The sequence below is a fragment of the Nannospalax galili genome, unplaced genomic scaffold (assembly GCF_000622305.1).
Source record: "Nannospalax galili isolate Female #2095 unplaced genomic scaffold, S.galili_v1.0 scaffold25, whole genome shotgun sequence".
NCBI lineage: Eukaryota > Metazoa > Chordata > Mammalia > Rodentia > Spalacidae > Nannospalax > Nannospalax galili.
Window position 1 is genome coordinate 3,267,291 of NW_008355642.1, and position 13,247 is coordinate 3,280,537.

The following is a 13,247-nucleotide window of genomic DNA, read 5'->3' on the forward strand; positions in this document are numbered from 1 at the left end:
TCTTCAAAGCATAAAAATTTGCTCCTTAATAATTAGTAGATGTGAAAAACATTACCATTGAAATCTACCTGACAACTTTATGTCCATGTTCAGATGCCAAGGAGCTCAGAAAGTAATTGACTGTGACTAGTAAAAATCAGATATCTAGAGATTAGAGATGTATGTGCAAACATCTTATTGTCAATTGCGTTAAAATTGAATTTTTCTGCATGAAACTGTGTATTTTAGTAATGAAATGGAAATCTTTTCTAAAGATCTCATTTAATGTTATGTCTTATACGGTTTATACTGAGTACAATATTGTATAACTGTAATAATTCAACTGTAAACATAAAAATTTAGAGCTAATTTTGAAAGAGATGCATCTTTGGAAATTTTGGTTGACTATGTCAGTGCTGCTGTAATGAAATGCTTCTAAGTATGTGGTTGTTAAATAAGTAGTTAAAAATATATATAACTATATAAAATATGTTCCATCCATGATAAAAATGTGACATAAAATCATTTATATATTAGGAGTACATTGAATACATTTTCATGTTACATTTTATTTACTTGCTAAATACCATTAGTTTAGATCTTGAATTCTATGGCACAGCATATATTTACAGAAGAAATATATGCAGATGAATTCAAGCTTATTAATTTGCATTGTGCTGATGCTATGTATATTTTTAAATAAATATATCGATGTATTTTATCAGAGGAAGAGCGTAAAAGAGGGAGAGAGAGGATGTTAGATGATTAAATGAATAAAAATTTATGAACTATTAGCTATAATTGAGAAACACGAAATGTGTGAACAAATTTCTTTTATATTCAAATATGATTAATGATTTTATTTTCACTCAACTGTGATTTCAGAATTCAAAATGCGTCCATAAGCTTGTGCAATTTTTGGAAACCAAAGAAACAATAAAATACAACAGAAGTGATAAATTCATTTTATCTATTTTTTTTTGAAATAGCAGGTGAAGCCTGTAATGCTCAAAACTAAAAATGGGCTTTTTTCCAAGACTACTGCTACAAAGGTTGGGCACAACGTTTTATCATGGTTCAAAGCATAGCTCCAAGTGTTTGCTTTTATTTTATTTTATTTTTTTTTACTTTCCAAATATTAGTGACATGCGAGGGGACATAAAAACATACAATGTGTCATATAATCATTTTTATAAATAGTACATAAATAAAAATAGCCATTATGGGCTTTCTTATATTTTTATGTGTATTTGTGTTATGCGTGCATGGACCTAAGTGCACCTGTGTCAGCAGTGCCCACAGAGTTCAGAAGAAAGTATAGATCTCATGGAACTGAAGTTCCAGAAGATTGCTAGCCACCATTTAGATGCTGGGATTCCAACCCGGGTCTTCTGCAAAAGCAGCCAGTGTTCTTTACTGATGATCTGTCTATCTAGCCCACGTTTTCAGATCTTTAACATAATGACCAACAATATAGTTATTCTCATTTAAGGTCGTAAAACACAGTTCTATGTGCTCAAAATAATTATATGTACACCTGTGCTGGAGCGCTTTCGTGTCAACTTGACACACCTGGGTTGATGAAGCCTCAGTTGGGGAATTGCCTCCAATGAACTAGCCTGTGGCCATATCTGTGGAGCATCTTCTTGATTGTTGTGTGATGTGGGAGGGCCCAGCTCACCGTGGGTGGTGCCACCCCTGGGCAGGTGGGCCTGTGTGTCATAAGAAAGCAGTCTGAGCATGGGCCAGGGAGTAAGCTAGTAAGGAGTGTTCCTCCATGGCCTGTGCTCCAGTTCCTGCCCTGAGTTCCACCTTGGGATCCCTGATAAACTGTGACCCAGGAAATGTAAGACAAATAAACCTTTTCCTCCCCAAGTTGGCAGTGGTCAGAGTGTTTTGTCGCAGCAATAAAGAAACAAACCAGGACAGAAATTTCACCAGAGAGTGGGATATTGCTGTGACAGACCTGACCTTGGTGTTTTGGGGAGGACTGTTGAAGTGTTTGGAACTTTGGGCTGGAAAGGCCATTGCATGCTCAGAGTTTGTTGCTGTGGAGCTTGGAAAAGTTATGCTGAAAGAGTTGAACACGATAGAGACCTGGCTTATGAAGCTTCAAAGGGAAGCAGAGACTATCAGGGCTGTTCGTGTGAGATTTTAGATTGAGAGTCTGTGGGTTCTTGTTGGCTGGGGCTGAAGAATCAGCTGTGATTAAGAAAAGACCAGAACCTGAAGCAAAACCTTTGCTTTACTGGAACAATTGGTGCTGGTTAGCTGGGGCTGAAAAATCAGCTGTAAGTAACAAGAGACCAGCATCACTGTGGTGGAGTCTTCTGGGAGGTATTTCCTCAGGGTCAGCACACAGAGGGGACCTGCACCTCTGTTTCAAGCTGGAAGCAGGACTTGGTAATGTGTAAGAGTCTCCTGCATGGTTCTGGTGTTGAAAACGTGAAGGGGTCACAGAGACCAGCTGAGGCTTGGCACTGTGAGAGGCGAGGAAAGGCCATAGGTGAAAGTGCAGCTTCAGTTGCAGTAAAGACCCCAGGATTAAAGGGGTCATGGAGAGAATCTGAGGCTTTGCACCCCAGAGGCAAGAAGAGGGCATTGGTGAAGGTGTAGTCTCAGTTTCAGTGGAGACCCCATCTTTATGGAGGTACCAGGACCATGGGATGACCATAAAGGAAAGCAGTAAGTATGGAATGGAGCTGGTCTGGGTCCTCGAGACAAGCTGTATGTACTATGGACGGCAGAGTCAGAAGTGGAGCTGCCAGAACCCTTTGGAGCCCAGAAGATCATGAGTGAATCCCAGATGTCCAGCCTTGAGCTACTTTGCTGGACTTTGGTTTTGCTTAGGTGTGCCTGATTTTTCCCTTTGAAATAAGACAGTAGTTGTTTTGGATTTTACAGAAGCTTACCCACAGTTAAGAGACTTTTAAAAGAGATGGAACTTTTAAGCGTTTGGGTTTTTTAAGGACTGTGGGGCTTTTAAGTTTGTACTGTCTTATTTTTGTGATATTAATGTTAACATCATATCTTGGGGATAAGAATTGGAAAGGTTATGGTTTAATATTGATGTGTTTGTGTGTCAGGTTGACAAGGGGTCAATTGTGCTGGAAGGGGTCAATTGTGCTGGATCGCTTTAGTGTCAACTTGACCCACCTGGGTTGAGGGAGCCTCAGTTGGGGAATTGCCTCCATTGAACTGGCCTGTGGCCATGTCTGTGGAGCATCTGCTTGATTGTTGTGTGTTGTGGGAGGGTCCAGACCACTGTGGGTGGTGCCACCCCTGGGCAGGTGGGTCTGTGTGTCATAAGAAAGCAGGCTGAGCAGGGGCCAGGGGAGCAAGCCAGTAAGCAACATTCCTCCATGGCCTGTGCTCCAGCTCCTGCCTCCAGATTCCTGCCCTGAGTTCCTACCTTGGGCTCCTGGATGAACTGTGACCCAGGAGATGTAAGATAAATAAACCCTTTCCTCCCCAAGTTGGTAGTGGTCAGAGTGTTTTGTCACAGCAGTGGAGAAACAAACCAGGACAACACCGGAATTATATTCAGCATTGTAATGTATTCATTACAATGCTCAGTTTGTTTTCATTTTATGAATTAATACATACTTTGAAACAGTATAATGCAGGCCTTAAGGTGACCCTTATTATACCTAATTAGATTAAAAATATTAATTTGTATCATGAGATAACTCAGAATCCATAATCTGCATATATAAACATACACAAGTTATTGATTCCCTATCCATGGAGTCAAAACTGCTAGGCTACCTATTGACAAAACCTTTCTGAGTATCCAATAACAAAACAGCTTGAAGTGCTTAGCTACAAAGGCATTGCTCGTCTAGGGGCAAAAGGGGGGCGGGATTGACTTCATTCTTTTAAATACAAGTAAATGAAATGCACATGATATATTTTTAGAGAGTATTCTTGTGGCACCCTAACTTAAGTTCTTCTGTGATACAAAATGAGAAGTACTTCTACATAAAAATCTTGTCTCTTACTTCACTAGAGCTATTCTGCTCTGAAATAATCAGCATTAAATTTTGAGGTATATTTCCAAAACTATGTCTTACTCAATGATACTATGGTAATAGTAACTGTGTAACTATCAAATTGTGTTATTATAAATAGATGAATTTTAGATGAACAGGAAGAAAAATATCAGGGATTAAAATAGCTATTTTGCTGTGACCTATAACTTTTCATTTTTATGAAATTATGTGTATACAGACTACCTCAGCAGTTTGCTGGAAACGTGTTACATCCATAGACATGATGAATCCTATAAAAGGCACATTTACTGTCATCTTACCAGGCTGGCCTATTGGCCCTGGAGTCCCTGGTGGTCCTGGTGGACCCTGAACACCGAATCCTGGCAGGCCTGGAGGCCCTATTGGGCCAGGTTGCCCATTTGGTCCAATATCACCTTTAAAAAATAAACACAGTTTAGATGTTAAAAATGGCAGCTTTTTTCTCAGAAAGAAATGTATGAATAAATATCCCAAAGTAGCAAATTCACAAATGGTTAAAGTCTTACAATTTAACGTAACATGAGCTGTCAACTTCAGCACTTACAATAACCTCTCAAAACAGAACAAGAGATTATAAATTCCGCCTTCCTATTATGTGTAACTCATCTTGAATAATTATTTATAAGTAAAATGTGGGAGGGTGTTAGTGGGGAAGGGGGTATAAAGATGATTAACATTGATTGAGAAGTTCTGTATGAACTACACAAAAACTCAATAAAAACAATCTTAAAAGTGTTTTCACCTATATTTTACGGATAACATTTTTGGATTTTTTTTTTGAGACAGGGTTTCCCTGTAGCCTCCAGCTGTTCTGGACTTGCTCTATAGACCAGGTTTGCCTTGATCTCACAGAGATCTACTTCTGTCTCCTGGGATTAAAGGCCTGAGCCACCACACCTAGGTTAAGCAGATGTTTATCACCTTCCTTTTTATTAAATTGTTGTTATGACTGAAAATATGTTCAAGCCTCTCTCATCTTAGCTAAACTGTTTTGATATTAGAAACTTCACCCTCTACATTTTCTCTCATTCCCCCTTTGCAAAATCTACATGTTTCGAAATTGACTGAGGACATAATTAAGGGAGAGGTGAGACAAAGGTCAGTGGGACTGCAGAGAAAAAAAAAATGTCTTCTGGACAGGACAAGACTGCTAGAGTCGTGAACTCACAACATCTGTGGTTGCCTGCACAAGACTTGTATAAGATTAAGCCAGTGAACGTTCTAGCATGGAGTAGGAAGGTGTTCAGGAGGCCCCCACCCCTAACTGAGGAGAGCTGTGGACAACTGATGACTTCTGGGCAAGAGAGAATTGGTTTTCTAGAAGAGTGTGGCCTCTGTATCAGGCTCCAGTGGATGACCCCACACTTGACAACATGAGCAGCACAATTTAGACTCAGTGTATTATTAAAAAAAAAATAAGAACACAAATTTGAGAGTGGATCGGGAGATGGGGGATAGATGTGAGATGAGTTAGAGGGAGGAGTAAGGGATGGATATGATCAACATACATTGCATGCATGTACGAAATTCTAAAAGAATATAATATAACAATAAATTTTAAAAATTCACTCTTTTCGGTACACACTGGGATAAGTTTTGACAAGTGTATACCATCATATAATCACCACTAAAATCAATGCAACTGTTCCATCTATATCCAAAAGAACCCACGCCCAGCTGTAGTTGATTCTTCCCCATATATAAATTTTCTCACAAATATGGATTCAGTTTGTGTCATATATTTTCTATTTTGCAATGTCATCAATGCAGTAATGTAGTATGTAACCTCTTGTGTATGTCTTTATTCACTTAAAATGATGCATTTGAGATAATTCATCTCTGTTCTGTATACATATATCCAATTGTTTTAGTGTTGTTTGTTGAAAACCTTTATTTTTCCTATTGAAATTGCATTTGTAAATTTGTGAAAAACACATATGTCAGGCCAAGTTGTATCTCAGCTATAGAGTATAGATAGCATGCATGAACTCCTGGACTTGATTCCCAGTACCACAAATCAGAAATTCCATTGTATAAATACATTGCATTTTTTGAGTCTTTTCACTGTTTGATGGACATTTGGGCTGCTTCCAATTCTTGGTGATTATGAATAAAATTTTTTATGAACACTGACATACAGATTTCTATGTGAGGCTTCATATTTTCCTTTAGTTAAAACCTACAAATGAGATTGCTATTTCTTATGTTAAAACTATACTTCACCTATACACATGGACTCATGTAGAGATAATGTATGTATAATTTGTCAGTAGGTTGTTGTGTATGGCTAAAAGCTACATAACAAGAAAAGGTGCCAGACAGGAGATGCCTTCCTTTGAGTTGTTGGTCAGGGTGGTCCAAGAGACTTCCAAAATAATTCAGGCTATTGCCAAAGCCCTTGATGGCCTCCCAGAACCTGAAGTTAAGACCCTACTGCCAAAGACAGAACATACACCGGACACAGAATTTGGAGAAATAGAGCTGCAACTGATCTGGAAGCCACTTCCCCTGAAGGCAAGCTCTCATAGCTTTGGAGAATGCTATGAAAGTGCCAAGGGAATACATCAATGGATGATCCGGCACCAGTTTCTAGCCCAAATAACCACATCAATGGCCAGCACAACATATGTCATTGGTACAGTAGTGGCACTCTTATCTTGGGGGCAATCAACAGCTGCCTAATTTGACTAAATGCCCACTCAAAGGAAGGATACTCAAGTTCAGTAATGTAAACATAATCTAATACACATGGCCAGAGTGGCCATAGGTGTTAGAGAAAACCCCAATCTGTCACATTGCTAGGCTAATGTGATTTCTTACTCTGTGAAAAATATGTATCCTTATATTTACAGACAAGTATCCCAGTCACCACTCACCAAAGAAGCTCAATTTGCACCAGAGACTATTACCAAGTTCCAGAACTGGTCACACATGGACATTGTCTATAAATTGCCCAGGCCTAATTGATACATCTCCAATGTAACCTCTACATCTAAGGCTCATGGAAAAAAGAACAGGGATAAAGAAGAGGACACTAACGAATCTCTCAGTTCTCAATAATGAAGCACCCACATGCAGTGGAGGGCCAGGAACACAAAAGGTTGCTGAATGCTGGTCCTTGGACAGGATCCCTTTATTAAACTTCTCCCACTCAAGACTCAGGGACCATCACGGAAGAGGGGGCAGAAAGATTGTAAGAGCCAAGAAGGAGGCACAGGACCACATGGAAACAGAGTCCTACAAGCTCCTGGGTGCCTGCGTACATTATCCTATGGCAATGTTGTCACCATGCACAAGTCCCATGCAAACACAGGCAGACAATAACCCAGCAAAGAACTGGGACAATAAACAGCAGACCTCAATTTTATCTGAAGGAATGTTGGCAATTGATTGCTTCTAGATGAAGAAGAGCTAATCTTCCCAAAACAAGGGACTCTATATAGGCTGACTAGACTTAGTGGACGGACATGCACTGGAGAACAGTGGGGGACACTGACAACCCAGTGGGCCTTAACAAGAATTAAAGAGTATATGGGCTCCAGTGGACAATCCAGTGGGTCTTAATAGAGATGACCGAGTATATGGGCTCCAGTGTGGGGGGAATATGGGAGGGTGCCAGTGGGGACGAGGTGACAAAGATGATTAAGACTGTTTGAGCTGTTCTGTATGAAATGCACAAACATTTTTTAAAAAAGAATGCTGTGGGAAAAAAAAAAAAGAGCAGTCCGTACTTTTAATGGCTAAGCCATCTTTCCAGCTCTGGAAAAAAAAAAAAAAAAAGATCATACTTTCTAAGACACTCTCACAATGTTTTTCAAAGCGAAATAAGCTTATTTCCATTTCCTGTATGTGGGCTTGAACTGGTCCTCAAAGTGGCTTTACCATTTTTTGTTCTACCTAGCAAAATATGAAACTTCTAGTTATTCTGCATCCTTGGCAGCACTTGATACAGCCAGGTTTCTTGTTCTTTTAAAAAGCCAATTTTAATAGCTTTGTGTCTATTTCATTCTGGATTTAACTTGCATTTTGCAAAAGACATTTTACATATGTTTGTTTTTCATTTAAATGTCTTTTTGGTGAAATATCTATTTAAATATTTGCTGATTTTTCCAGTTATATCTTTAAATTTTTGTAGTTGTTTTCTGATTGTTGAGTTTTAAGGGACTGAATATCCTCTGCTTACAGACCCTTTGTCAGATACATGATATGAAAGGACATTTTATTTTATTGAAGTCCAAATTAGCATTTTTTCGTTCTATGCATTATTCCTTTAGTGTTCTATTCAAAAGTTTTTGTGAGGGTTATGCTCACAAAAATTTTATCCTGTGAATTTGAGAAGGGCTGAATTTGACATAGACCTATGTTTATAGTATGAGGTGAGAATGTTTTCATAAGGTGTGTGAGATGATAATATAAGCTTGATGGGATCTAGAGACATACAAGTCTCTAGGTGGCATATAAGGGATTATCTAGATTAGACTAAGGTAGTAAGAAATATCCACCCTAAATATGGGTGGTACTATCCAATGGCTTGTGTTCCCTGACTGAATAAAAAGGAGAAAAGAAGTTGAGCACAAGCAGTACCTCTCTCTCCACCCTGACTGTGGACACAATGTTCCAGTTGCCTTATCTCCTTGCTACCATGACTTCCCCTCCATTTTGAGCTGTATTCTTGAACTGTGAAACAAATTAATCCTTTCTGTCTTTATATTTCTTTTGTCAGGTATTTTTTTTTCATATCAATGAGAGAAATGGTTAATACTTAGGGTTATCATAAAAAGAATTGAAACTAAAATATGTAGATCCACAAAATCTACAATATTTGCAGTGTGGCTCTTTATAAAAAAAAGTTGTCCTGCCTGTGTCTTGAAGTTTTATCTTTTAAAAAGGCTTTATGTTTAGGTCTATAATCTGTACTGATTAAATTTTGTATGAGGCATAAAATGTGAATGGAGAGTCATTTGTATTGTTTGCTTGGCTTGTATACAGATATCTAATAGTTTTAGCATTCTTTACTAAAAATGTCTATTTTCATTGAAAATTTTCTATTTGAATTTGCATTTATAAATTTTTGAAAATTACATATGTGGGAATAGTGATTTTCTTAGTGGTAGATTGTAGGTTTAGCATACATGAGCTCCTGGATTTAATCTCAAGCCCCCCACACACAAAAATTACAACTTGGGGGCTGGAGAGATGGCTCAGCAGTTAAGAACACTGACTGTTCTTGCAGAAGACCTAGGTTTGAATCCCAGCACCCACATGGCAGCTAACAACTGTCCATAACTCCAGTTCCGGGGGATCCGACAATCTCTTTTGTCCTCCGTGGGCATTGCATGACACGGGTGCACTTACCTACATGCAGGCAATACACGCACACATAAAATAAAAAATAAAAAATAAATTAATTTTAAAATATACAATTTTATGTCTAATCTTCTATTATGATTCATTCGGTTCTGTGTCTGTATTTCACATGTTCTAAACTATGTTAATTACTATAAGACTGTATTGAGACTTGAAATCAAAATCTTTGAATTCTCCAACATTTTTCTTAAATTTGCTTTGTCCATTCTACATTGTTCACATTTCCTAAATAAATGTTAGAATGCTTAAAGTTTTCTGCTGTGTTTTCCTTTGGGCAAAATCAGTAATAAAAATTGAGCTGTTCAGTACATTAACACAATATGTAATGCAATTTATTTAGATACTTGATTCATATCATTGGTTTTTTAGTTTTCCATATATAAATATCATACATAAACTGTTAGAGACAGTCATGCATAAGAACATCATGGTAGCCAGGCACAGTGGTGCACATGTTTAGTTCCAGCACTCCAGAGGTAGAGGCAGGAAGATCTCTGTGAGATTGAGGCCAGGTTGGTCTACACAGCAGTTCCAGGCCAGCTGGGGCTACAGAAACTTTCTCAAAAATAACAAAAAAATTCATGGTATTTGGTGCTATTTTATTTATGTACTTTTAAATTTATTTATCTTTTATCTGTATGAGTGTTTTGCCTGCATGTATGTAAGGGTACCATGTGCATGAAATGCCCTTGAATGTCAGAAGAAAGCATCAAATCCTCTGGAACTGGAGTTATGGACAGTTGTTAGTATCCATGTGGGTGCTGGGAACCAAAACTGGGTTCTCTGCAAGAGCAGCCAATGTTCTTAACGGCTGAGCCATCTCTCCAGCCCCTGGTTTAATTTTAAATACTATTTTTATATAAATAATATTTTATTGTATGATTTTCGTAAATCCAATACTCTACGTAAAATTATTTTTCTTCCAGGAGCTTATATTTCTTGCTTTATGGCAATGACAAAAGTACTTCCAGTAAAATACTGACATTTGTTTGTGAAACGTCTTTGTGTTGTATTATACCTTTCAGGGAAATTCAGTATTTCTCAAATAAAATATAATGGATCAAGCCTTTTACAAATGTCTTATATCATAGTAAAGAAGTTCTAGGTTATTGTTGCTGTTGATAATTTTTTTGAGGTAGGGTCTCCCAACATCAGCTGGGGGAGCCTAGGACCAAGTAGCCCAGGATGTCCTTGAACTTTCTGCCTTAACCTAACGTGTGCTGGGATTATAAGATGAGCCGCTATTCATAATTTTTTGAATATTTTTTCTTGAAAAGGATGTTGAACTTTATCAAAGAACTTTAGCAATAATTAAGGTAAAAGCATAGCTTTAATTCTTTAGATGGCTGATATAGCAAATCACACTGAATTATTTTCAGATGTCAGACCACACTGAATTCTATAATTTGATTTGGTTTCAATGTAGTCTCTTTTTCATATACTGTGATCTTTGATGTACAACTGTTCACTTGAAATATTTTACCTGTAGTTTCATGACAAATTTTTGGCATATAACTTAGTTTTCTTATAATGTCATTACCTGATTTTGATATCAGGGGAACTGCAGCCTCATGACCACTGGGAAGTAATCCATTTCGTACTGTATTTGGAAAGAGGCTATGTGAAAATAGTACTACTGCTTTTTAAGAAATGTTTGATAGAAATTCCCAGAGATGTTAACTGGTTCTGCAGTTTTCTGCAATTTTACCATGAGCTCAATATTAAGATACAGGTATATATGAAATTTCTTTATCAGTAGACACCAATAAATAGGAGCAATAATTTAGGATTGGTTCATTTACTCTACATTGACAAATGTATTAGCATGAAGTTATTTACTATAGCTTTTTGCTATGTTTTTAATGCATATAATGGTATTGTAGTGAGGTTCTCATTTCCATGCCTTATACTGAGAACCTCTCTATCTCTTTTTGTCATCCTGGCAAGATGTATCAGTTTTATTGGATTTTTCAAAGAAACTAATTTGGTTTCATATGTATATCAGTTTTATTAGACATTTTGAAAAATTAAAAAAACTCATTTGGTTTCATGTAACTTTTCTGGATTCTTTAAAAAATTATTGAATTTTTGTGTATTTCATACATAAAATCATCTTTATACTCCTTTCCCCCTTCCCCTTTGGCACCCTCCCATAGTGCCCCCCCCATAATTCATATATTCTATCATTTGTAGTGAGGCCTATTATGTAAAGTTAGTGTTCTGAGATGTCCCTCAGTGCAAGTTCATCCGCCAGGGTATAGTCTGCCTATCTATCGTCTCTCCATTCAAGATCAGCTCTTCCTCAGCCAGCAGTAAAAAATGTAGTATATTCTTATGTATCGCTGAATGCTATATAACAAAAAATACAGTGTCAGGCAGGAGAAAACTCCCTTCAAGTTGTTAGTCAAGCTCTAAAACCTAATAACCATAATGATTAGCATGGCAAACTACCTCGATCAGTACAGTAGTGACATTGTTACCTGGGGGGGGACAATCAACAGCTTTCTGATTGGACTTAAAGTCCTCTCAATAGGAATGAATTCATGGGTGACACTGTAAACTCAGCCAAATACACATGACTGGAGAGAACATATATCCTAGAAAACAACCTATCTCTTTCATATCTCCTAGACAAATGAAATTTCTTACCATATGCTAAATATGGATCCTTATATTTACAGACAAACATACCATACACCACTCATCAAAGAAACTTATTTTTGCAACAGATGGAGGCTACTGCAGAATTCCACAACTGGTCAGACACAGAGACTATCTCTGAGAGATGCTCAGTACTAGGTGTCACATCTACAGTTGAACCTCTATACCTAAGGCTCATGGAACATAGCAGAACAAAGGGTGGAGAGAAAACTAATGCATCTGTCAACTCTCCAGTAAAGCTTCCTTATACAACAGAGTGTGATGTACACAGAAGGACACAATTGGCCAAGTTTTAAAGAATGAGAGACTTCAGAGTGTGTATCCCTGGATAGGACTCCTGTATTAAATCTCACCCATCCAAGGCTCAGGGTCCATTGCAAAAGAGGGGGCAGAAAGATTCTAAGAGCCAGGGCTGGTTCATGAACACAGGGAAGTGGAGTCTTTCAGACCACTGGAAGCTTGCACATGTGAACTTGTGGCAGTGGTGGCATCGAGCACAGACCCATGCCAATTCAATCAGGGAAGGGCCCAAAGGGGAGGAGAGAAATGGGTGATGGCCTGCCCTAGATTGAGAACTACTGTAACCTGATATCTGCTGGATGACGGAGAGTATGCCTTACATATGATCTCTAGATGGGTTGATGAGACTCTGGTGGACAAATTTACACTGAAGGACATCAAGGTATAAATGCTTGACTGGATGGGACTTAATGTGTATGGCGGAATACATGAGGTCCAGTGGGGAGATGGTGGGGCATGGATGGGGGAGGGGGTCTAAATTTGATTAAGAACTGTTGTATGAACCCAATCCAGACAGGACAACAAATTGCCCAGACCCTTCAGGGATGAAAGTATGGGCCACTCTTCCAGGGAAAGAGCCAAGACCTGCAGAGGTGCTTGCTGATGGTGGAGGAAATACAGAATGGGTCATAGAGGAAGGTAGTTAGCTACAAATACTTAGGCCACATGACCAGTTGCAGAAACATGGATTGTAATTGACCTGAGTATTCTTGTCCTAGTTGGTTAAGAATAGGCTTGTGCATGTATACACATATGTTAAGCAGATACTTTAGTTATTCTTTTTTTTGAATGTGTAATTGAGATAAGTGTTAAGTGGTTAAGTGTTGTGAACCTATATGATTATAATGGGTTATGAGACACTAAAGGACTAAGCATTCCTTGAAGACCTTATCACCTACTCTAGGATAT

The 13,247-nt window shown here is 38.1% G+C and overlaps 1 protein-coding gene across 4 annotated transcripts in view; it reads right to left on the reverse strand.

Moving 5' to 3' along the window:
* Positions 1–13,247, reverse strand: part of Col4a5 (collagen type IV alpha 5 chain) — a 281,900-nt gene that overhangs the window by 93,139 nt on the left and 175,514 nt on the right. For all 4 annotated transcript variants that reach the window (XM_017803140.2, XM_017803139.2, XM_017803138.2 and 1 more), the window contains exon 30: positions 4,292–4,405. In XM_017803140.2, the coding sequence (XP_017658629.1) occupies positions 4,292–4,405 (114 nt within the window). The remainder of the gene's footprint in view (positions 1–4,291; positions 4,406–13,247) is intronic.